The sequence below is a fragment of the Cnephaeus nilssonii genome (assembly GCF_951640355.1).
Source record: "Cnephaeus nilssonii genome assembly, chromosome: 12".
In the NCBI taxonomy this organism is placed as follows: domain Eukaryota; kingdom Metazoa; phylum Chordata; class Mammalia; order Chiroptera; family Vespertilionidae; genus Cnephaeus; species Cnephaeus nilssonii.
In genome coordinates, this window is record NC_137083.1 from 5,397,689 (window position 1) to 5,423,073 (window position 25,385).

The window sequence follows — 25,385 nt, forward strand, 5'->3', positions numbered from 1 at the left end:
GATCATGTGATACTTGTCTTTCTCTGACTGGCTTATTTCACTTACCATGATACTCTCCAGATTTCTATCTTAATCCAAGGTTCCTTCGGGATACATTATATGAGTACGTGCCTTCAAGCCATGGGCTTGTAGCTGTGAGGTGAAATAATATTTTACAATAGTGTTATGATTTTAAAGGCAGTTCTGTTGCACTGTTATCTGCTGGGGCTGACCAGCAGATCCTGAGCAACGGATGAATGATTACTCTGACATGTTAGCTGTGAAAGAGAGGGCTAAGGGACTGCCTGGCTAAAGGAACCAGACAGCCCCGATCACCTGCCTCTTCAGGCTTTTATTGTAACAGCACTTTGAGATAAAGTTTATCTTTTAGATACAATCAGTAGGGTAAGTAATCTTGGGAGGACACATGTGTCTGCAGTGCCCTTTAAGCAAGGACGTCTAAAGATGAAGCATAAAGATTCCGGTAAACACCCAAGGGTCTGCACGTGCACAGACTTGTTTGGGAAGGTCAAGGAACAGTTAGGGGCAGCCGCCTTTGGCCAAACTCCCCTAAGTCAGAATTCTGATAAACAGGGCGGGCTGCCTTCAGCCCAATCCTTTTTTTCAGAATTTTCCTCCTTACAAACTTTCCAACCAAGTCTCCTGTGCTCCCCCACAGTTATCTCACTTAATCTTCACAGCAGCCCCATGAGAAATGTGTTATGACCTACTTTGCAGTGAGGAAACCAAAGCTTAGACAGGCTGGATGGTAAGTCCAAGATTCAGGTGCAAGACTCAACCCAGGCACCATCTCCTTTAAATGATACCTTCCTCCCATGTAATAAAATTTAAAAATTTTTTTTAATTAAAAAAAAAAACACAGAGAAAAAAAGCAAGATTCATTGACTCCCCCAAGGTCACGTAGATTACAAGTGGCAAAGCTGGCTGACAACCAGCCTTTCTAACCCCAAACCCACCCCTCTTCTTACCACACATCATGTTTCACTACAAGTCACAGTGAATTCTGCCCCTGGTAGGTTATCGAAGTGAATGGCAAACAGGAGTTCTCTGCTTTGGAAAGAGCTGGTGTTCTTGAGGACACACACATTCCCCCCTCCTTCCCCGGACTCCCCAGCACAGGCTCTGTGCGGCCCTGCTGACATGGTCTTCTCTCCTACAGGCTGTGTGCTGGTGGTGTCTGTGATCGAACAGCTGGCTCAAGTCCACAACTCCACGGTCCAGGCCTCCATGGAGAGACTGTGCAGCTACCTGCCAGGTAAATATGGAAACAGGCCTGCAGCTGAGGGCCCCCTCTTTTTTCTTGTGGGTCATCATGGGTCATCATGGGCCATCATTAATGAGTTTACACCCTACACATGCCTGTGGAGGAGAAGCTGATTGTGTCATTTCTGTCTATTGATATTCTTATGGGGCTCATAGAAATGAAAACAAACACAAGAAAATCACTCCAGGAAGTTTTATCCTCTGACATTCTTTTCCCATCGTGGCAGAATAATGGTGGTCAATCGTGATCAAAATAATGAACAGTTTTCAATAATGTTTGTTCATTTGACCACATACACATACTTGGATGCATGCGCAGACCCAACATGAAGCATTAGGCTGAGAAGACAACTGATCGCAAAGCCCCAAAGGGGAAGGTAACCTGGGAACGTTCCATCCATTTGAACTGGATCTCAATAAAATCCCTTACGCACCCTGCAAAGGAAGGAGCTGATTGGTGGTTTAAACACGTCACGTATTTGTTTTTCAACCTCAGCAGAAAGAAAATATTCTTTTATCTCTTCAAGATACTGTTAGGTGAACAGTCACAATGTATAAACTTCCTTGACAGTCGAGTTTTCATTCATTTAATGTTAAGAAACTAATTCATCAGGGGTGCCTACATTATTTTCCCTAAGTAAAAGTAGTTGGACTAAAGGTGATTGTATCCTCGATTTATGCAGCATGCGGCCAATCGCACCAAAGTGTTTTCAGAAAACTTCTTGCATGCAGTCACAATATGTGTTCACAAGCTAAACTTTTACAATTCAAAACTAAAGGCTGGGAGAGGATACCATACAAACACACGTGTTTACCCTGTCCCAGATTGGACATTGCTAAGATGTTGACATACATCAGGTCTTTCTTTTGTGGAATTAGGATAACCTTGAAACAACCTTGGGTCTCCCCAACCACCAGTTCCATCCACCTACCTCTCTGGAGGGAGCCACACACAGGAACTTAACGGGTCTTGTTCTTGTCAAGCCTTATACTTTCACCTTCTTTTGTATGAATCTATACCCAATGAATAGTATTGTTCTATGGGTGAATTTTTAACTTTTTCTTGGTAAACCAAATGTAGAAAATTACACAAAATAAATGTATACTTGCAAACATACCTGAGGTCAAGAAGGAACAGATAGGTAGCCACTCTGGAATCCCCATCCACACACCCTATGCCATCATAAATCCCTCCTTCTCACTAAAAGAATGGTGTCCTGAATTTTACTGTAATCATTTCCTTGCATTGCTTTATAGTGTTATCACCCAAGTGGGCATGCCCAGATACCATCGTCTTGACCAGTTTTAAATTTTTTGATGTGTCTTTTAAGTCTATTTTAATCTACTAGCTTCCTTCTCATCCCTCCCTTTTCCTTATAATTTAGCTATGGAATATGCCTTGAAGAGTTTCCCATAGTCTGGATTTTGCTGATGCATCCCTGCAGTATAATTGAGTGCGTTTCTCTGTGCTCTGTATTTCCTGAAAATTGGCAGCTGTGTCCAGAGACTTGATCAGACTCCAGTTTGATTTCTTTGGCAAGACTGTAAGTGTGGCGTTTTCCTTCATCGGAGGCCAGCAGAAGTGGTTTTCTTTTTTCTCTTTTTGTGATGTTAGCAGCTGTTGACGCTCAATGACCAGACCTATTAGTTCACAGGGGGTTGCAAAATGGTGCTATTTTAATCTTTCATTTATATATGTCATTTAGTAACTGGAGTATATTAGAGACAGTTCCCCTCCTCTTCAGAAATATTGTAAAGGCATTTTGCCCAGAGTCCCTAATGATACCATTCATACCAGGGAAGGAGGGTAAATACTTAATTATTTTGTTTTATTTGCCAGTTTTCAAACAATTCGCTGCCTTTCTAGTATCATCCCAAAGTAGTCAATTGGCTTTCTTTAAAATGTCATAAACTTGTGGATTTATACATATCTGACGAGTTTGAGTCTATTTCGTTTATTATCCTTTTGAAGCCCAAATTGTCCCAGCTTTGACCAATGGGACCCTCTTCTCGTGGCTCCTGAGGCCCTTAACGTGGGCCTAGGTCACCTCACTAACTGGTCTGACAGGCCCTAGGTCACCTCACTAACTGGTCTGACAGGTGGGCCTAGGTCACCTCAGTAACTGGTATGACAGGGCCTAGGTCACCTCACTAACTGGTCTGACAGGGCCTAGGTCACCTCACTAACTGGTCTCACAGGTGGGCCTAGGTCACCTCACTAACTGGTCTGACAGGGCCTAGGTCACCTCACTAACTGGTATGACAGGTGGGCCTAGGTCACCTCACTAACTGGTCTGACAGGTGGGCCTAGGTCACCTCACTAACTGGTCTGACAGGTGGGCCTAGGTCACCTCACTAACTGGTCTGACAGGTGGGCCTAGGTCACCTCACTAACTGGTCTGACAGGTGGGCCTAGGTCACCTCACTAACTGGTCTGACAGGTGGGCCTAGGTCACCTCACTAACTGGTATGACAGGTGGGCCTAGGTCACCTCACTAACTGGTCTGACAGAGCCTAGGTCACCTCACTAACTGGTCTGACAGGGCCTAGGTCACCTCACTAACTGGTCTGACAGGTGGGCCTAGGTCACCTCACTAACTGGTCTGACAGGTGGGCCTAGGTCACCTCACTAACTGGTCTGACAGGTGGGCCTAGGTCACCTCACTAACTGGTCTGACAGGTGGGCCTAGGTCACCTCACTAACTGGTCTGACAGGTGGGCCTAGGTCACCTCACTAACTGGTCTGACAGGTGGGCCTAGGTCACCTCACTAACTGGTCTGACAGGTGGGCCTAGGTCACCTCACTAACTGGTATGACAGGTGGGCCTAGGTCACCTCACTAACTGGTCTGACAGAGCCTAGGTCACCTCACTAACTGGTCTGACAGGTGGGCCTAGGTCACCTCACTAACTGGTATGACAGGTGGGCCTAGGTCACCTCACTAACTGGTCTGACAGGTGGGCCTAGGTCACCTCACTAACTGGTCTGACAGGTGGGCCTAGGTCACCTCACTAACTGGTCTGACAGGTGGGCCTAGGTCACCTCAGTAACTGGTATGACAGGTGGGCCTAGGTCACCTCACTAACTGGTCTGACAGGGCCTAGGTCACCTCACTAACTGGTCTGACAGGGCCTAGGTCACCTCACTAACTGGTCTGACAGGTGGGCCTAGGTCACCTCAGTAACTGGTATGACAGAGCCTAGGTCACCTCACTAACTGGTCTGACAGGGCCTAGGTCACCTCACTAACTGGTCTGACAGGGCCTAGGTCACCTCACTAACTGGTCTGACAGGTGGGCCTAGGTCACCTCACTAACTGGTCTGACAGGGCCTAGGTCACCTCACTAACTGGTCTGACAGGTGGGCCTAGGTCACCTCACTAACTGGTCTGACAGGTGGGCCTAGGTCACCTCACTAACTGGTCTGACAGGTGGGCCTAGGTCACCTCACTAACTGGTCTGACAGGTGTTCCAGCCCTCTCCTGTACATTGCCAGCCCCAGGCTTGACATTAGTCATTTCCCTTAGAAGCCCTGGTTTCTTTAGGTGGAAAATAATATTTTAAGACCACAATCTGGTGCCTAGAAATGCTCATTGCTATTGAGCTAATCATTCTTCTCTTTGGTAGACACTGATAGAAATATACATAGATAACATATGTAATTTTAAAATAATATTTCTGTTGCGTTCATATTGACACTTGGAATTGAAATTCAGGACTACAGAAAATTTTTCTTAATCTGTGCTCTACCTAGCTGTAATCTGCTTCTTCCTGCACTCTGAGTCCTAATTCTCAAGGTCAAAGGGATTGATAGGATTAAAATAGCCCATAATTATTCATTTACCTATCCCTCACTGCACATAGAACAGCCTCAGAATATCAATCCTCATACGACTACCATTAATATGTTTTATACTCATTGAGAGCAGTTAAAATTGTTTTCTGCCCATGCTTTTCCCATCTCTTATTTAATCATCGCCCTGTGTTATCTGAGCATATCGCCATTCCATCCAATACCCATTCCCTTTCACCCTCACTTCTTATTAGTTTCATCAGCTGCTCTGTGATGGATGGTCCCCTTCAGCCCTTCTGAGCATGTCTGTCTAGTTGAGTTGTTGCCTCGAGCTCATGCCTCAGGAAGGGCTCATGGGAAATATTCCCCCAATCTCTTGCATGTTTGATAACAAGCTGTCTGTGCCCTTTATACTTGAAAGTCAATGTTTTTCTGGAAATAAAAATCCTTGGCACACAATTTCTTTCCCGAAGTATCTTAAATATGTTATTAAAAAGCATAATGATAATCTAATTTTCTTTTCTTTTTTTCAATAAGTCTATTTTTGCCTAGAAGTTCAAAGGATTATTTTTCTTTCTTCTATAAAACCTAGCCTCCTGACCAGAATATGTCTTGGTGGTAGTTGTTGTGCATTGATGTTTTGAGGCATTCAGTGTGCCCTCTCAATCGGGAGGGGGCGGGGGTTGGGGGGGAGGGTGTTCAAATACATTTTTTACAATTTCAGGAAAGTTGGTAGTATTTGTTCAGTTGCCTTATTTTGTTGTTTTTTTCTTCGGGGATTCCTATTATTCCTATTTTGAATCTTCTTTGCCTACCTTCGATATTCTGCCTATCTCTTGAATACTTTTTATCTCTTCATTTATTTTATATCACATTTTTCCTCCCTTTCACCTTTCTATTTCTCCTAAGACATCAGCATTGCCTTCCCTTCTTCTGTTCATTCTAGCTCAGACTTCATTTATTTTATAATCTTGTACTCTTCCCTGAATTCTTTTTTCCATGTCTGAGTTTTTCTAATTCTCATTTCTGTTGTTCTTTCATGTCTATATCATTTTATTAATGCTTCTTAGTTCATTTTGAAATATTATGTTTTAATCCCTTTTTGGAATGACTTTCTGGCATGCTTTTGCTATCTGTGGGGATTTGGTTCTGTTCCTTATTCTTTTTTTTTTTTCTTCTTCTTATAATAACTTTGTATGGGTGTTGACCTAGATACATTTCTGTTGCTCATTTTTATATGAAATTAGTTTTCCAAAACTCTTAGAAAAAGAAGTGGCTCGGGGTAGCTTTTCTAAATGCACAGAACTCCTGCTTCCTCTGTTTCTGGGTGCGTGTGTGTGTTTGGGGGCGGGGAGTGGGGGAGAGACAGCTTGCTTTCTGAGATTTCCTGACTCTGTTCCCCTGCCCACTTTTTCTGGCTTTCTCTCTACATGGCTTCAGTCCTGCTCAGTGTCGGCTCCAGGCCCAGCAGTTCCTCTTCCCCGTGCTCTGTCCTGCAGAGGGCTCCGCTGGTCAGTTCCTTGGCTGCAGGTGCCCGACCCTCCCGCCTGGAGCCTCTGCGCGCACCTGGGCTGCAGCGGGCACAGCCCCTCCCAGGCCCACCACCTTCCAGCCCACACCTCTGGGTTATTCGGGGATTCTCCGGTGCTTGGGTTTATCTGACATCCCATTGCTTCCCTCCACTTTCTTCCACATGGACGTTGATAACCCACAAGGCCTGTGGCTCTGTATGGTTTACCTTGTCTAATTGTCTAATTGTATGTTGGGGAACTTGGAGATACTTAGTTTTGTTGTAACTATTGTCTATGGTTTTTGGTTTTCCTATCCAGATGCTCGCTTGCTTTCTCTCTCTCTCTCTCTCTCTCTCTCTCTCTCTCTCTCTCTCTCTCTCTCATCGTACCTCAACAGCCTCTGAAATTTCCTATTATGAGTCAGAAGAAGCCAAGATGGTGCCCTAAATATCACCAATCTTGGTTTGAGTTGTTTTATGTCAGAGAGAGAGAGAGAGAGAGAGAGAGAGAGAGAGAGAGAGAAATTGTTCGAGATTCAAAGAAATTTCAAAACTGCTGCCCCAGCCATCATCTTCCCAGAATCCTCCCTCATGGGGGCTTTAAATTTACATCAGTGCCCACTGTGCGCCAGCTTCTCCTTTTCACTCCACAGGATGCTGAGGTCTGCACACATTGAGACACACAGCGCTAGGTCAAGCCTCAATCTCTCTGTTGTTCTTCTCCATATAAATGGCCTCCATCTTATTTATCCATCCTCCTATTATCGGACATTCACAATCTATTAGAAACCTTCCTTTATATTTCCACACCTCTGAATGAAAGAACACACACACACACTAACATGCATGCACACTCACACACACTCTCACACTCACACACACTCTCACACACATACTCACACATACACACACATGCACGCGCACACTCACACTTCTAGTTTCACCAGAAAGAAAGCAAATTTTCTCTGCCTCCCAGGCAGTCCTGCAGGTTTATCAAAGAACAGCCTGATGTCGGTTTTAAATCAATCTGCTCTTGGCCAAGCTGTTTCTCCGTTAGCAACACCTGAAACTTGCTTCCAGCGTGCTTCCCACGGGTTTCTGACTCTGTCACATAACGCCCCAAACTCCCAGCATGGGGCAGACAGAGACTGCACCACCCTCCCTTTCAGAGGAGGAGACTGCAGCCCGCGGGGGAGCAGCCCGACTAAGGGCAGCAGCCGGAGCGGGTGCTGAGCTGGGGCCTGAGGTCTGATGGTCAGAGCTTCCGGTCGCCCTTCACTTCAGCATCCCAGGGAGGAGCACCTGGGAGAAGGGCATATGTCGTTTTGTAAAAATATGTTTTTACTGATTTCAGAGAGGAAGGAGGGGAGAGCGATAGAAACATCAATGATGAGAGAGAAACATCAGTCGGCTGCTTCCTGCACACCCCCTACTGGGGATTGAGCCTGCAATCAGCCATGTGCCCTGACCCAGAATCGAACCATGACGTCTTGGTTCCTGGGTCGAGACTCAACCACTGAGCCACCCTGGCCAGGCACCTATGTCATTTTTAAGCAGTTGTTCTGAGAGTCACATACTTCATACTTTGCCCCCTCAAAGTGTCTAATTCGGTGGTTTTATTCACAGAATGGAGCCTCCATCAGCACAGTCCACTTCAGAACATTTTCATTGTACCCAAAAGGGACCTGCTCCCCTTCTCTATACCCCCAAACTTGCCACCTCCCCACTCCCTGAGCAACCACTAACCTCCTTTCTGTCTCTGAATTTGCCTATTCTGGGCCTTTCATATAAACGGAATTATGCAATACATGGTCTTTTTGAACTGCTTCTTGCATTCAGCATGAGGTTTTCGTGGTCATCTGTGCAGTGAGTGTCAGAACGTCACTGCTCTGCATGCTGAGTGATATTCCATTGTCTGGACTGAGCCCATTCCGTCCATCCAGTCATTAGTTAACGGATATTTGGGTTGACTTGCTCCCACTTCTTGGCTATTTTGAATCATGCTGCTCTGGTCGTCCCTGTACACGTTTTTATGTGGATGTGTGCGTTTTTTATTCCCTTGAGTATATGCCTAGAATGGTTGGGCCCTGTGGTAACTCTATGTTTAGCCATTTGAGGAACTTCCAGACTGTTTACCAAAGTGGCTGCCCCGTTTTCCATCTCCCACCCCTCCTGGCAGTGGATGAGGGTTTGGTTTCGCCACACCCTCAATGCATGTTACTAGCTGTCATTCTGATTATAGCATCTCCCAGTGGGCGTGAAGTGGTATCTCCTTGTGGTTTTTGAGTTGCATTTCCTTAATAGCTAAGGATGTTGAACATCTTTTCATGTGCTTCTTGGCCATTTGCATATCTTCTTTGGAGAAATGTCTACTCAGATGCTTTTTTAAAAGAGTTGGTACAATTCATCAGTGAAACCATCTGGTCCTGGTTTATTTATGGAAACTCTTGATAACTAATTCAATCTCTTGTTATATGTCTACTCAGATTGTCTGTTTATTCTTGACTCCATTTGGACAGTTGGTCTTTCTAGGAGTTTTTGCATTTCATCTAAGTGATCTATTTTGCTGTCAGGCAGATGTTCATAGTATTCCCTCATCATTTTTTATTATTTTTACTAGAGACCCGGTGCACGAAATTTGTGCATTGGGAGGGGGGGGTCCTCTCAGCCTGGCGTGAACCCTCTTTAATCCAGGATCCCTCTCGCAATCTGGGACCACTGGCTCCTAACCGTTCACTTGCCTGCCAGCCTGATTGCCCCTAACTGCCCTCCTCTGCCGGCCTGATCACCCCCTAACTGCTCCCCTGCTTGCCTGATCACCCCCTAACTGCTCCCCTGCCTGCCTGATCACCCCTAACCGCCTCTGCCTTTGCCCCTCGCCACTGTGGCTTTGTCCAGAAGGACGTCCAGAAGATGTCTGATCTAATTAGCATATTACCCTTTTATTAGTATAGATTTCTGTAAGGTTAAAAGTAATGTGGGGAAGTTTCAAGTTCCTACCTCAAAAGCACACTGTGGCCTGGCCAGTGTGGCTCAGTGGTTGAGCATCAACCCATAACCAGGAAGTCAGGGTTTGATTCCTGGTCAGGGCACATGTCTGGGTTGCAAGCTCGATCCCCTGTGTGGGTCCTGCAGGAGACAGCCAATCAATGATTCTCTCAGCATGGATGTTTCTATACCTCTCTCTGAAATCAATAAAAATATATTGATTTCACTGTGTTTGAAGTCTTATACATTATTGTAAAAAAGAAAAAGTTCTATGACTGTATCTAATTTAGCATAAAATGTTGACATTATTTACCACTGAGTAAAAATGAAGAACAAGAGAGAGTTCCCTGAATTGATCGTGTGTTTGCACTCTCCTACCCGCCAAGCAAGGGAAGCCCAGTCTGAGATGAGCATGACCAGATCAACTCTCCTCTGGGAGGGTTTCCTCCTTGGGATTTCCAGGTTCCACAAGAACCCACAAACTGGAGAACATGACCAGGGAGTTAACACATCTCACCGTGCAGGCAGATCAACCCACAAAGCACTTCTGTGGAGGAGGAGGAGAAGGAGGAGGAGGAGGGGGGGAGGAAGAAGAGGAGAAGGAAGAGAGAGAGAGAGAGAGAGAGAGAGAGAGAGAGAGAGAGAGAGAGATATCTCTGGTGTAGGTGGCAGGGCAGGGACACCTCTCACAGTTCGTCTCCTTTTATCTCTGAAATACCAGCTGCAAAAACTAAATAGCCAAGGCAACGTCTTTTTTCCCCAAATGAACACCAGGGAGGAATATTTTTAACAAAGCAGTGTTTCAGATTACGTACTTTAAAGCGAGCCCTGTCTCTTTCAACTTCAGCAAATGGGATCACCCCCATTCAGATGTTCGCTGCTATAAAAATAAAATAAAAGCCCAGAATTTAACTGCATTCTAAAAATAAACAAGTGCTCTTTAGCATGTACAGTAAACACATGGGCATGCCCATGAACCTGAGATGGAAATTGTATTTTAATGGCTACGTTAACTGTAACATTCCGCCAACCCTTACAATTAATGACTTGCGTTAATGATCAGTTAATCACTCAGCTTAGTTCCTAGGAAAGATGATCATTATCAACTCGTGTGTTATATTCATCATAATAAAAAATATTCCCTTTCCCCTCTTTGTTTTTCTTAGAAAAACTGTTCTTAAAAGCCACCTGCTACCTAGTGGTTCGCACGTTTGGACCAGATATCATCAAACTGTGAGTACGCCGGCACGTTGATCCGATGTCTCTCTGGGACAGGTGGGGAGCAGAAACACTTGGAGGCAGCCTGCCCGTTCCCAGCGGGAGCCTCTACTGAGCAAGGCCTGGAGCTGCGGTATCCCAGTTCTTGTCAATAGTGAGTGGGCGAGGCAGATAGGAACAAGGGTCAGAGAGAGGACAGACAGACCCCGTACCAGGCACTGCAGGTGGGGGCTGTGTAAGTCCCCGCCTTCCACAACTACAAGTGCACACAGGTGTTAAGAAAGAATGGGCCCAGCAAGCCACCAACAGAGAGTCGCTCCCAATTGGTGGTGGGAAGGGGAGGAAATGGTTTTGAGATGATTCAAGGTCATGAGGTGACTAATTCTCCATAGTATAGGGGGGAGGGCACTTTGAAGAAGACGATGCAATAAATGATTCCCCCTTATGTGTCATAATTGCTAGAAACCCCATTTTTTCATTTTTCTTCTAAAAAGTTTAGTAGTTGAGGCCTCTCCCGATCTCTGAGAGCTCCTAGGTTCGGAATACAAAAATTTCATGATTGAGTGGGAAGTATAAATAGATACCAGGAAGGGAGGTAAGACAAACAGAAGACCAGGGTCCGTTTTGCTAAGACAACCTGTGTCACAATGGAGGTCAAGACCAGGAAGACCCAGCATGAGGTCGCTGGCTACGATTGGCTGCTCTTAGAAGTAGCCCTCCCTGCATGACCCAGGTTCTTGGGGGAATAAACCTGAACGCTCAGGTGTCCCACTTCCTAACAACATCCTGTGACTTGCCTGTGGGTCGGACATGTAATTGCTGAATAAGAGTCCATTAATCACTGAGAATTGACTGGTGTGAAATAATGAAGAGGCATGATGCCTTCTGGGTTAGGAACCACATTTAATATTGGAACCTGAAATTCAGGTAAAACTAAATCATGAGGTTGTCAGTGTCAGGGCCCATCGCACCCCAGAAGTGCATCTGGTTGATTAAAATGCGCTGTAAGAGGAGCACACCATGAGAGGAGAAACTCCACTCAGCAAGCAACTAATATGGGTACCGGGGGGGAAAAAGTATCTTCTAGAATCTATAACTGTCCTTCCAAGATTAGCCTTTGGATAGTACCCATCTGTTTCTGGTTTCTTTGTTTTTGTTGCTTTGGTGTGGTGTGGTTTGGGTTGGGCTTGAATGAATAATTTACTTGGAAAAGTTACTCAAAGGCCGTGCTTTCCTGTCCCTTCATTTGAAGCAGCACATGGTGCTCATTCTTCTTGGTAAGATGAGGTAGAAAATGGCTATGGAAGGTTTGTTTTAGTCCCTTCAAACCTAGACATAAACTGAAATATTTGAAGAATACAATTCTTACCCCCTCCCCAAAGGGAAATGTCAACCTGATTATATTTTCTTCCATAAAGTAAAGAACTATTTACTTTAAAGGGAAGCGATGATTTGGATTATGCCTAAGAAAATAATTGTAGGAGTTGAAGGCTATACCATAAATGATTTTTTTTTTTTGCTACAATCCCTGGGAAACTTTAAAATAGTGTTTCCATCAAATTACACCCCTGTCCACCTTTCCTTTCCCGATTTTATTTGTGGCTTCTGCCTAAAAGAGTGTCATGCTCTGGTGAAGCTGACACACAGCTCAGGGCTGCTCACACCCCTGCCCCCAGGACCTCATTCTAAATGCAGGTGTGAGCAGGGGGGCAGGAAATCATGAGCCAGCACACCCAGGACGGACTCCAGGCCACGCTGCCCTGCATGTAGCGGCATAGGATCCATTCTGGGATTGAGCTTGCTTTGAAATCGCTTCTGCTTTCTAATGCCTGAGAGATCTTAGTCTCCTTTGTTTGGCCCATCTCCCTGCAGGCTCAGTGCTGATATGAATGCTGATGTGGTGTGTCACACACTGGAGTTCTGTCACCAGGGCCCGGGCCAGGCACTGTGTCACCTCTACCCACTCCCCAAGGTGAGTGAGTGGCTTTCACGTGGACATCAGATGGCAGTGACATGCATGCCTTTTGGGTGTGTAAAGGCAAGCTCAGCTGTACTCACTCAGAGACTTGGGGACAGAAAGAGGCAAGATGACATTTTCAATTACATCGTGTGAAAGAATGGTCTCAAGTTCCAAAAAAAATGCCTGACCTATTATGCGGGGCTGGCAATTGGTAGGCAATCAGACCAGCTGAGGACAGAAGAGGTTTACATCCCTCTCTTGATATTTACCTGCTTAAATATCAAGCAAGTCACTTTTAGAAGGTGATCAACTCACCCCAGTTTGCCCAGGACTTTGCTGGTACAAGCAAAGAAATTCCCACATCTGGGGAAATGTGGGCAATTGGTCACGCTAGTCTGACCTTTATTGTTCTTCCCCACATCAAATAGGTGTAATAAAATACCCAAAATCCCTCCTTCAAGATCAATTATGGGAAGTAAGTGAGCTCAGACATTTTAAATGCTTAGCACAATGCCTACTACATTTTTTAAAAAGTGTTCATAAAAATGGTGGCTAATATAATTATTATCAATATCATTATTATTCAGAGATAGCTGTGTGCAATACCCTGTGTGTACTACATCAGGTTGGATAGTCTGTAATTGGAATGCAGGCCGCGGAAGGCTGCAGTGTTGACACAATGCCCTTCCCAGACTCTGAGTGACAGTATGATATTAAATCTAGTTAGGACTCACAATAGTGACTTTCAGAAGCTTCCTGTAAAAATAAAAGACAAAATAAAATTCTGTGCCTCCTTTCCCAGAATTGCAGCTTTTCTGTATACAACACAGCAGGTTGCTGTTCTATTTGTAATGCCCTTTTTATCCTCATTGGAATGAAGTCTATTTATCACCCTGGGGCCTAACCGATGAACATGGTTTTGCTGACTGACCGTAGTAAGTGATGAAGAAAGAGGTACAATGCCTGGGGTGTGCATGCATGTCATGCTTCCTCGGTCATGGGCTACAGTGTCCGTTCCGTGTGCCCTAATTCCACCCGAGAAACTCTGGGCTCCACTGGTTTCTAGAAGAGATAGTTCATTTTAATAAACAAATAAACTTTTCATGTGTTTAAGTAGCATGTGAGGACTGATAGTAGTGCTTGCATTTTGATAACATTGGACACGTGTGTGCACCAAGACATGTGGCATGGTGTCTGATGTCCTTAAAGAACATCGTGTTGTATATACATCACACCCACAGCTATACACAGTCACAAAATGTTCAACTTTAAAAAAAAATTTATTTTTATACGCTATGCAGTTTATACTCGAAATATCGTTTTCATGGCACACAAACTACACCCCCACAGCAGGTGTACACCAGCAGGTAGAGTTATCTGCCTAGGAAAGATGGGTAAAGACATAGGTGGAAACCACCCCCAGCCTGCCCAAAGCCTTCCTCATGTCCCTCCCAGTCAAAACCCATCCCTGTGTAGCTGCCATTCTGTAATCTGTCACCCCAGGCGAGTGCATTTATACACAGTTCCATCTTGAACTTCACACACAGGAGTGCATTTGTACACAGTTCCATCTTGAACTTCACATGGAGGGAATCACACAGCTTGTTGTCCTTGGTGTCTGGCTTCCGTTGTCTGTGAGATTCATCTGTGTTTTGCGTGTAACAGTCTTGTTGCAGGAAGTATTCACACAAAAGTATTCACACTTTGTTTTTTTGGAGGTTTGAGCTATATATTAAATTGACATTTTTTAATTAAATGGATCGGGGTGACATTGGTTAATAAGATCATGTAGGTTTCACGTGTACATTTCTACGACACATGGTCTGAATTCCTCATTGTGCGTCCACCACCCAGAGTCAAGGTAAACTGCGGCGAGGGGGCCGCTGCCTCGGGAGAGCAACCCAGCCTTTGGAAGGGTTCCCCCGGTGAACCGATCTCTGCAGGAGCCAGAAGCAGCCAACACTGAGTGGGCGGGAGCTGTGGGCAGGAGCTATGCGCGCACAGGGAATTCACGTTTCCTTGATGCAGGGTCCAGGAAGCTGCCGGGCATAGGTTTGGGGAGGAGTAAGTTTGTGTGTGACAGAGTGGACAGGACAAAGTCTTGTTCAACTGAGAAATCAACAAGCTGACATCAGGAATTTCTCAAACATGCAGTTGAGGCTGAAGGTCTTGACCCAGGTCCCAGACCGGCTGAGTAAACCTGAACTCAGCCTGGGCTCCAGACATGAGCCCTCCAGCTCTGCCCATCAATGCCAGGCCTGGGAGGGGGGGGCGGGGGGGGGTTGTGGCACACGTTCAGGTGGCTGGTCTGTGTAGAGGGAAAAATCCTTGGGATTTTCCATCCATTCATGAGCATTAAATAGGCTCCAAAGGGGTTTGAGGCTGGGAGAAGGAAGCACTATAATCAAAGGGAGAGAGGAATGAGAAGCTGCAGAGATTTGACCATCACAAATCTCACGGTTGATGGGGAGTCTGCTGATGGCCTGGCTGAGTCGTAAACAGCACTGTGGCTTTCAGCCGAAGGGTTTTCTATCCCGCTGCCAGTCTCTTCCCAAACTTTCTCTTCAACCTCTGATGACGGTTGCAGCCTCCAGTCTAAAAATCCAACTTTAACGAAGAGGAAAGCATGACCCTCGTGCTTTAGAAACTAATGCTTAAACACGAGATTGGCAGCAGTGAAAGGTTACCGAGGAAAGATAATTATCTTCATTTTCACTCGAGCGCCATTTGCCCCCTTTGCCTGCCATTAAGACAGGCGAACTAATTAGCTTTCCCAGATGCCTCGGAGTCCCTTCGCCCTTTTCCTTCTGGGGAGGAAAGACCATCCCTTTATCTAGACTCCCTTCTGCGTGCTGGTATCGGCGCACTTGCACCGTGGGAGAGGGCGGCGCCCTGGGCAGGCCGGGCCAGACCAGCCTGGCCTCGCATTTCAGCCAGGACCACGGAGGCCGCGGCCAAACCCGCACGCAGGGGTCAGCGGCGTGTGGGGCAGCCCCGGTCACTTTATTTCGCTCGTCTCTCCTCCCTCCCTGCACATCGACCCCCGAGAACTGAGCTGAGTGACAGCCACCCCGGTCCTCTCACGGGGCTCCAAGTGCCCGCTCCTAGGAAGGGGCTGCCGAGCCCCCTCGGCTCATCCCCCCGTCTGTTTCCTGCACGTGTTCCCGTTCTGTCTGTTTGCCCGCTGGAGACTCTGGGAGGGCAGGTGTGTGCTCACCCCCACCCGGGGCCCTCCCCCCATCCTGTGGCATTTGAGGGTGCTGTGGGTTTGTGGAAAGCACTGTTGCTGAAGTTTTGCTCGTTGTTAGGAACCAACAGGAAAGAGCTACCCCCCACCGTTACCGGGGCCTGTTTCTCTGCGGGGTTTTCTCGGTGTCTGTGAACTCTGGTGGCCTGTTTCCCTGGCTTGAGAGAATGCCGTCAATGTCTCTCTCACTGTGCATTTCCCTTGTATCGAGCACCTGCCGTGTAGCGAGGACCATGTGAGGCCCCGTGGACCCTGAGCTGGGCCTTGGATGCAAAGGGGTGTCCCGAGCAGAGAAGCAGGGGCACCGCCTTTACGGTTCATATGGAGGAGGATGAGCGTTAGGCTCACAAGAAATCTGCACCTGGATCCAATGTCTGATCATGACCCTGCCCGAGCGGCTGCAGGGAGAGCTGGGCTGGGACCACAGAGGTTTTCCAACCTTTGAGAAGTACTGAGTGGCAGTTACAAAATAGTCCTGGGGATGTAAAGTCCCGCACAGGGAATAGAATCAGTAACAACATAACTGCGGGTGGTGCCAGGTGGGAGCAGGAAAGATCAGGGGGATCACTGTGTAAAGTGTTTTATTGTCTAACCGCTTTGTGGTACCCCTGAAACCAATACAAAATAATGCTGAATGTCAAGTGTAATTGAAAAGACACTTTTAAAAGCATATCAGTTATTGAGCAGGGGATTGTCAGGGGCCTGGGGCTTTAATGAGCGATGTCCTGTAACCTCGCAGCACCCTTGGGAGGCAGGTCGCTGTAACCCCCAGGTCACACGTGGTAAACATGGGCTTTCTCTCGCGCTCAGGAATTCTGTGGATCCTGCAGGGCTCCGAGCAGAACTTGCTCAAGGACACAGCCAGGGAGCAGCGGAGCTGCGGCTCGAACCCACCACCCAGGCTCCATTAGGGCCGTACCAGGGGCAAACGGAGGAGGAACAGGGCGGGGCCAGGACACATGGGGCCACAAAGGCTCCGGCAAGCAGTGCTGGGGGCAAATACTCTCCACACCGCCCCCCAACCCTACAGGTTCCTTTTCTCCCAACTCTCCCCAAATACACAGGCGTGGAATCCCATAGCAACAGTCACTGGAGTCATCAGCTCACTTGATACTTGCCGTGTAAACCCGAGATGGGCTCAGGTCCCTAGAAATGGTTGAAAGGCTCAGGGAGGAGAAGGATGTCAAACTCAAAGGCTGACACAGGCTAAGTAAACAAGGTTTAAACAGTGTATGTGGCCGCAAAAAAGCAAGAGCTTCCATTTTCATAGAAACACAGGCTTATTTCGATAGAGACATGCTGAACACAAAGGGCTGAAATAAATGAGTCCTCGTTAGTGTCGCTGTTGGCTATGGGACAGGCACGGGGTTGGCTATGGGACAGGCACGGGGTTGGCTGGGGCGCCCGCTCTGGGGCTTTTAGGCACGAGGCCACGGGACCCTTGGGGAGATTGGGAAGTCTCTCGAGCAGGAAGGCAGGGGTTCAGACTGAGTCACTGCCAGACACGGGCGCTGTGACCTTCAGACAGTTCCTTAGCTTCCCCGCGTCTCCATGTCCTTGTCTGCGGAAAGGCCTGCTCCCTCGGAGCTGGGGGAGGACTGAACAAGGACATGTGTGCAGAGGACTCCGCGTGGCGCCCGCACAGAGGCCGTCCCCTCCTCAAGATCGGTACTGCCGTGACACGGCCTCCGTGTGACTCGCTTTACCGCAGATTTATGGACTCACCTCTTTGTTTCGAACTCGCAGACTTGAAAACGTCCTAACTTTAGAAAAGACGTAGAAAGAAGAGAGAAGGCGCAAGGGGTAATGTGGTCTAACTTTGTTTTTCTAGGAGGCGTGGAAATCTACCCTGGAGAAGGCAAGACAGATCGTCCAGAAACCCCCAACTCTGGTAAGCGGTCCCCGGGGAGAATGCCAGCCCCTCCCGGGCACGCTGACCTCCCTCTGGCCCTGCTCCCGCCCCGCAGGCCAGCAGCGGCTCTGGGTACCAGCCCACAGGCCCCGCGGCTGACTTGGGATTGAAGTGGGAATAGGCGCTCCCTCCCTCCCTCCCAACCTCAGCACCACTCACCTTTGGGGCAGATTGACCCTTGGTCCTGGGCGCTGTCCTGTGCATTGTAGGATGTTGGCTGCATCCCTGTCCTCCACCCACTAGCTGGCAGCATCGCTATCCACCCCTCCCCAGTCCTGACGACCAAAAATGTCTCCTGATGTCCCCAAGTGTCCTCTGGGTGCCCTTGAGACCTGCTGCTCTGCAGTAGACCATGTTGGAGCTGTGTATCCTCCCACTCCTCCCCTTTCTACATATGAGACTGGAGACTGAGCCTCAGTGCTCCTGTCAGTCAGATGGGGCAGTAACCTGTTCCTGTCAGTAAGATGGGGCAGTAACCTGTTCCTGTCAGTAAGATGGGGCAGTAACCTGTTCCTGTCAGTAAGATGGGGCAGTAACCTGTTCCTGTCAGTAAGACGGGGCAGTAACATGTTCCTGTCAGTAAGATGGGGCAGTAACCTGTTCCTGTCAGTAAGATGGGGCAGTAACCTGTTCCTGTCAGTAAGATGGGGCAGCAACCTATTCCTGTCAGTAAGACGGGGCAGTAACATGTTCCTGTCAGTAAGACGGGGCAGTAACATGTTCCTGTCAGTAAGATGGGGTAGTAACATGTTCCTGTCAGTAAGATGGGGCAGTAACATGTTCCTGTCAGTAAGATGGGGTAGTAACATGTTCCTGTCAGTAAGACGGGGCAGTAACATGTTCCTGTCAGTAAGATGGGGCAGTAACATGTTCCTGTCAGTAAGATGGGGCAGTAACATGTTCCTGTCAGTAAGATGGGGGCAGTAACATGTTCCTGTCAGTAAGATGGGGCAGCAACCTATTCCTGTCAGTAAGATGGGGTAGTAACCTGTTCCTGTCAGTAAGATGGGGCAGTAACCTGTTCCTGTCAGTAAGATGGGGCAGTAACATGTTCCTGTCAGTAAGATGGGGCAGTAACATGCTCCTGTCTCGCAGCATGGATGTGAGGACTAGCGGAGTGGATATGTGCAGACCACATGGAAGCAGGCCTGGGACTTATCGAGCCCTCCATAAATGCCAGTGAAATCATCACATTATTCCGCTCCCTAATTTGCCCTGTTTGTAATAATACTTTCATTCAACGGATAGAATGTTTAGTTCAAACTAGTTGTCCTTAGTCCAGGTGTTTGATTTATGCTCTGTTTACAAATCAGCCCTCGCTGAAAAGGAAGCAAGAGAGTAGACCTTTAAAAATGTGTCTCCGGCCCTAGCCGGTTTGGCTCAGTGGATAGAGCATCTGCCTGTGGACCGAAGGGTCCCGGATTCAGTTTCGGTCAAGGTCACGTACCTCAGTTGCAGGTTCCCGGCCCTGGTCGGGGGGTGTGCAGGAGGCAACCAATCGATGTGTTTCTCTCACATCGATGTTTCTCTCTGTCCTTCCCTCTCCCTTCCACTCTCCCTAAAAATCAACGGAAAAATATTCTTGGGTGAAGATTAACCAAAAGAAAAAAAAAATGTGTCTCCCTTGATGCTCGAGCCCTGGCAGGAGAAAGCGGCCGTCGGGGAGATGAAGGCAGGGCCCGCCCTGATGGCCAGCTCACCGCCGGCCCCGATGCTCTACCAGGAAGGCAGTATTGACTTGGCAACCCGAAAGTGAAGGGGAGATTCCCAGCTCGCGGGATCGAGCAGATACAAATAGAGGATGCCCGATTCCACTGGAATTTCAGATAAACGATGAAGCGTTTGTAGTGCACGCATGTGTATCCAGTGCAATATCTTCTCTGGCAACATTACTCGAGGGAGGGGGGCCATCTGGGTTTTGATGTCCAAGGTTGATACACACGTCTCATGGCAACACGCAGGCATTTCTACAGGATGTATTAGTCAGCCACCATGTCCGCACTGCCGATCATTATTTAATTCAGTGAATCACAGAAGTCCAATCGGAGCTACTTGAGCTCATCTGCTTAAGTCACTGAACAAGAAATTGAAACAGGGCTTGAAGCCCTTGACCAGCACTTCCGCATTCTAAACAGAACTGAAGCTGATACAATCCTCCCTTTACCCTTCTCAGCACGCATCTCAAAACTTATTCTCAGGGCTTGGTTTCCGCACTCGCACAAGCTGCCGTGGCATTAGCTCAAGGGCTAATTAGGATTTTACAGTTTTCTATTTCCGTCACCAGAATTGCGAGCGTACTTCCTAGGGCCGGATTCCAATAATTCCTCGCATGAAGCCAGAAAACAGAAACCTACTGAACAATTCAACAATAATAGACTTCTCAAAACCCTCCTCCACTTTATTTACTCTCCAGATTAAAGCTCTCAATGAAAAAAAATAATCAGAAAAATGCATATAAGCATTTTGGAAAAAAATGCTCAGAGGGTATGGGCGGCAGTGAATTCCGCGGTGGTGGCCGACAGAGCCGTAGACCCAGCCAGGATGCGGAAAGAAACACCCAGGAGGAAGCGGCCGTCAAATGCACAGCAAGCCCGTCAGATGCCAGGACCCAGGCTGGGGAAGGTCTGCGTCGTTGAAGGGAATGGAAGGTTCCAGAGAAAGCCTGCACAGCCCGGAGGCCCAGAGAGGCCCCTGGGGGCACTGCACAGGGATGGGCAGACACTGGGTGTGGGAGGCTTGGAGTACCCGAGTCGTGGAACCACTGAATTTAATTTCACAAAACTCCTGTGGAGTCGACAGCGTACCTTCGTGATCAACCCCACAGAACAGGTGAGAGGACCGAGGCCAGACAGGTGAAGTGATTGGCTCACTCCGCACAACCAGCGAGTGAGAAACCCATCATTTAAATACAGATTTACTTCCTTCCCACTTCCTGCCCTTCGTACAATGTCAATGGCTCTCAACCAGCCCTCCTGGTACTACATTTCAGGAAGATTCACATCACAGGCTCTGAAGATGTTAAGACCGTGCGGTGCACAGCCTGGGATAGGGGTGGGGGGGGGGCGGAGTGGGCTGTACATGATGCCCCTGATCCTACACCTACCCACTCAATGACATCTTCCGGGACGCCTTTAAAAATGGCTGCTGTTCAAACTCCACCCCAGACTGTGTAAATCCAAGTAAAATAACACACAAGCGTGGAACAGCGTTTCACCGAGGGAAATTCCACTGCAGGCTGGCTGGGGGCAGAGTGGCTACTCTTGCCCTTTGACCTTCTATTTGTCCCATTCACCAGGGGTCCCTCAAGTCAACCCCTGTTTTTCCTGTTTTCCTATAACACCCCGGTGTAGGGGAAACTCGGATGCAAGCAGGAGCTGGTGAAATGGATTGCAAAACGAAGGTGTGCCCCGGGACAGCCCCGATTTGAGGCTGTCATTGTAGGTGGGATTGCATGCTGCCAGAGGAACACTGTGAACTCATGGCTGAGCTGAGAACACATTTGGCCTCTGTCCAGCCAAGTTCAGATCGAAAGAGGGGCTGGCAAACACGCACTTGAGGCCTTCTGCAGTGTTGCTCGGTGTAGGTCTCAGTTCTTTCTGCAGGTAAAGGAGAAGAGGTGAGTCGTTCCCACACTGTGTGGTGAAAAGGCGGGACAGTCAGAACTTCGGTCTGATCTGGAGTTCTGGGGTCTCTGGACAAGCTCAGCCATCTGTCGCCCCCATCCCAGCCCCAATTTCTGCACCAGGCCTGTCAGAGACGGCTGCGGCCTGAGGGCTCAACTTGGACAGTGGACAGCTGTGCAATGATAATTTTATCCTGTCCTAGCTTTTGTGGGGCAGTGTCCATATAAATTTGTTGATGCATTGATTAATATCCGTGCTAAAATCTGCATGGCCATTAGGTTAGTGAGACCAAGGCCTTCAGACTAAAGCAGTAGCTGAGACGTTCCAGTGCAACCTGACTTTGAACGTGGGTCTCAGAGAGTGTCGGTCTCGCCACACTCCCCGCAGAGAGGTGGCGTCATCTCATGCTGGTGCTCGTCCGCTGTACAGTGTGTCTCTAGTCCTGGTCTCAGTTGGTCCCAGGCGCTGGACCCCGCCTTCCAATCCCCCTCCTTTTCCCACCCCCCTCCCGCCGTACGTCAGTGGTTCCCCGCCAGCTCAGGGTTGTCCTCCCCGGGGGACATTTGGCAATGTGTCTGGGGACTCGGTGGGGCTCCGGCATCCAGTGGCTAGATGCCAGATACATCCTACGGTGCACAGGACAGCGCACAGCTGGGAGGTCCTTAGCCCCGGTGGCAGTAATGCTGAGGTTAGAGACCCCGGGAGGGGCCTCAGGGTCTCCACCTGCCCACAGCGCTGTGCCCATCCCACCTCCTCCGGGCCGCCCGCTCACCGCCAGGGTATCTTCCTGAAATACAAACGTGATCCCCTGCTTAACGCCTTCCCGGGTTCCCCGCTTTCCCCGGGGTAACGTGTAGAAGCAGCCTAGGCTCGTGGTCAAGTCTCCTTCCCTCCAAGGTCTCGTGCTTCCCCACGCTCCGCCAGGCTGAGACGGGTGGCGGCCCTGCGATACCTCAGGCTCCCTCCGCACTGCGTGGGGCGTGGGACATGGGGCGTGGGGCGCTCCCTGCACCCACAGCCATGCTACCCCGACACCCCGGAACCTTTGTAAAAGGCCGATTGTGAGGCAGCCGGTCTGCGGGGGGGCCGGAGACCCTGCGCTTGGGGAGGCTCCCTGGCGGCCTGTGTTCCTAGTTTGCAATCGCACTGGCAGCAGCGAGGACCTGGCGCAGCGGTTCTCAAACCTCAGCGGGCATCGAGTGACTGGAGGGCAGGAAAACACGGGTTACTGCGCCCACCCCAGGCTCTCTGACTCAGTGGTCAGGGTGGGGCCCACGCATTGCGTGTGTAGCAAGACTGCAGGTTGCACTTGGAGTCGCGAAGCCCAGAACGTATGTCTGTGCCCCCGCACCCGCCTCCTGCTCGGGGTCCTGAGAGCCGGGTTCGTGCCTGGACCACGGCAGACCTCGCAGCCTGCTAAGAGCTGGGATGACCCCCGCGCTCCACTGGGCAGTGAGCTCCGTGAGGACGAGGACAGACTTCTGTCTGCACGTCTTACAGGGAGATGGAGGCGCTAGGCGGGGCTGTGGTTCTAACCCTGGCAAGCTGGGGAAACACCACCTTCCTGGAGATCTCGTTTCTAGCCTGAGAGGTTGCCGGTTCTCCTTTGCCAGGCTCGCAACCTCACCAGCTCTGCCGAGACAGCCCCCAGCCGCCTGCAGGGAGGGGCTGGCAGGACCCTCTGTCCCTCTCCCTTCAGTGACAGATGGTGATCCCCAGCTTTGCCACCGTTTCCTTCTCTCACCTGCGAAGGGCAGCATGGAGGCCACACTTTCTGAAAGAGGGCTCGGGCAAAGGCCTGGCTTCCCTGCCTCACAGAGCCTGGAGCCTGGTGGAGCCCACACGCCCTTGATCGCCACACCTGGGGAACTTCATGGCACTGCCTTCCTCCCTCCCAAGCTCTGGCATGTCTCTCCCACTAGTCTTCATTTGCCTCCTAAGAGGATGGAAGCATTTTCTTTGAAAATGTTCTCGATTTTCGAATCCTTTTTCAAAGCACTGGAGTACACGGAGGGAGAGGAATTCTGTTTGTCTGAGTAGATCGGCCCCAGGTGGGCCAGACCTTTGGGGAAGGATGGGTGAAGGTGGACAGATGGAGGTGGACAGATGAATATGAACAGGTGAGGGTGGACAGGTGGAGGTGGACAGGTGAGGGTGGACAGGTGGAGGTGGACAGGTGGGGTGGACAGGTCGGGGTGGACGGGTGGAGGATGACAGGTGGAGGTGGACAGGTGAAGGTTGACAAGTGGAGGTGGACAGGGAGGGTGGACAGGTTGGGGTGGACAGATGAGGGTGAACAGGTGGTGGAGGACAGGTGAGGGTGAACAGGTGGAGGTGGACAGGTGGAGGATGACAGGTGAAGGTTGACAAGTGGAGGTGGACAGGTGAGGGTGGACAGGTGAGGGTGGACAGGTGGTGGAGGACAGGTGAGGGTGAACAGGTGAGGGTGAACAGGTGAGGGTGAACAGGTGAGGGTGGACAGGTGGAGGATGACAGGTGAGGGTGAACAGGTGAGGGTGAACAGGTGAGGGTGGACAGGTGGAGGTGGACAGGTGAAGGTTGACAAATGGAGGTGGACAGGTGGGGGTGAACAGGTGGTGGTAGACAGGTGAGGGTGAACAGGTGAGGGTGAACAGGTAGGGTGGACAGGTGAGGGTGGACAGGTGGAGGATGACAGGTGGAGGATGACAGGTGGAGGTGGACAGATGAACATGGACAGGTGAATGTGAACAGGTGAAGGACAGATGATGGAGGACAGGTGGGGGTGGACAGGTGGAGGAGGACAGGTAAAGGAGGACAGGTGAGGGTGGACAGGTGAGGGTGAACAGGTAGGGTGGACAGGTGGAGGAGGACAGGTAAAGGAGGACAGGTGAGGGTGAACAGGTAGGGTGAACAGGTGAGGGTGGACAGGTGGGGTGGACAGGTGAAGGAGGACAGTTGGAGGTGAACAGGTGAGGGTGGACAGATGAGGGTGGACGGTGGAGGTGGGAGCTCTCTCGGGCTGGACAGAAAGGGGCAGCCTTGAGGCTGAGGAAGGAGCCTGAACACAGGCTCCAATGTGGAATGACTGGGGAGCGTGGGGACAGGAACAAGTGGTAAGTTTAGTTCAGTCAAACGGCCTGGGCTCTGCAGAAGGGAGAATTCAGGAATCCCGACCATGGAGCCAAGGGAAGAAGGGCCTCCTGGAGTTGGGGAACCATTCCCTGAACTAAACAGCTTTGTTCCTTATTTTTTTTCCTCTCCAGAAATATTCCAGAGGTGGTTCTGATATTTGTTCCCTCCCGTTTCTGGCTAAGATCTGCCAGGAGATCAAGCGGTGCGTATACTTTCTGCCCTTCCACTGCGCGGGGTAGCATCTGTGCCGTCCCTGCCCCCTGGGCTAACAGGGCCGCAGTGTGAAAGCATCTTCCTGAAAGTGATGTGTTTCCTGCTCATCACTATCCACAACCTGGAGACAGGGCCTGAGCTTTGAGCAACGCAGGCTCAACGGCTGGGACGCAGGCTGCTGGTGAAGTCGTGTCTCCCAGCCACCAAGGACCCTACCCACCAGGGGTATTGGACCCCACATGATCTTTGGGGACATCCACGTTCTTGGCTCTTGGGCAATGCCGTCTCCTGAGCCGGCTTTGAAAACGAGCACTTAATGTCTCTGGGCCTCAGTTTCCCCAAACCTTAATGGAAGGTATATGCCAAGTTATGGCTGCTCCTCAGAGTCACTGGGGATGACTTCACTGCAGGCTCCTGGGCCTGAGACCTGGTGGGAGAGCAGGGTGTTTCCCAGGCTCCGGGCCTCTGTCCTCCCCAGAGCTCACCTTCTAGTCAGGTGCCGGAGCACAGATGCTGCCTGATCAGGTGATGCTTGCAGGACTGGAT

General features: G+C 49.4%; 1 protein-coding gene across 2 annotated transcripts in view; it reads left to right on the forward strand.

Annotated features, from left to right (window-relative positions):
• Positions 1-25,385, forward strand: part of AOAH (acyloxyacyl hydrolase) — a 96,122-nt gene that overhangs the window by 13,368 nt on the left and 57,369 nt on the right. For both annotated transcript variants that reach the window (XM_079786564.1, XM_079786565.1), the window contains exons 2-6: positions 1,160-1,255; positions 10,719-10,785; positions 12,643-12,742; positions 17,809-17,868; positions 24,758-24,828. In XM_079786564.1, coding sequence (XP_079642690.1) covers positions 1,160-1,255; positions 10,719-10,785; positions 12,643-12,742; positions 17,809-17,868; positions 24,758-24,828 — 394 coding nt within the window. The remainder of the gene's footprint in view (positions 1-1,159; positions 1,256-10,718; positions 10,786-12,642; positions 12,743-17,808; positions 17,869-24,757; positions 24,829-25,385) is intronic.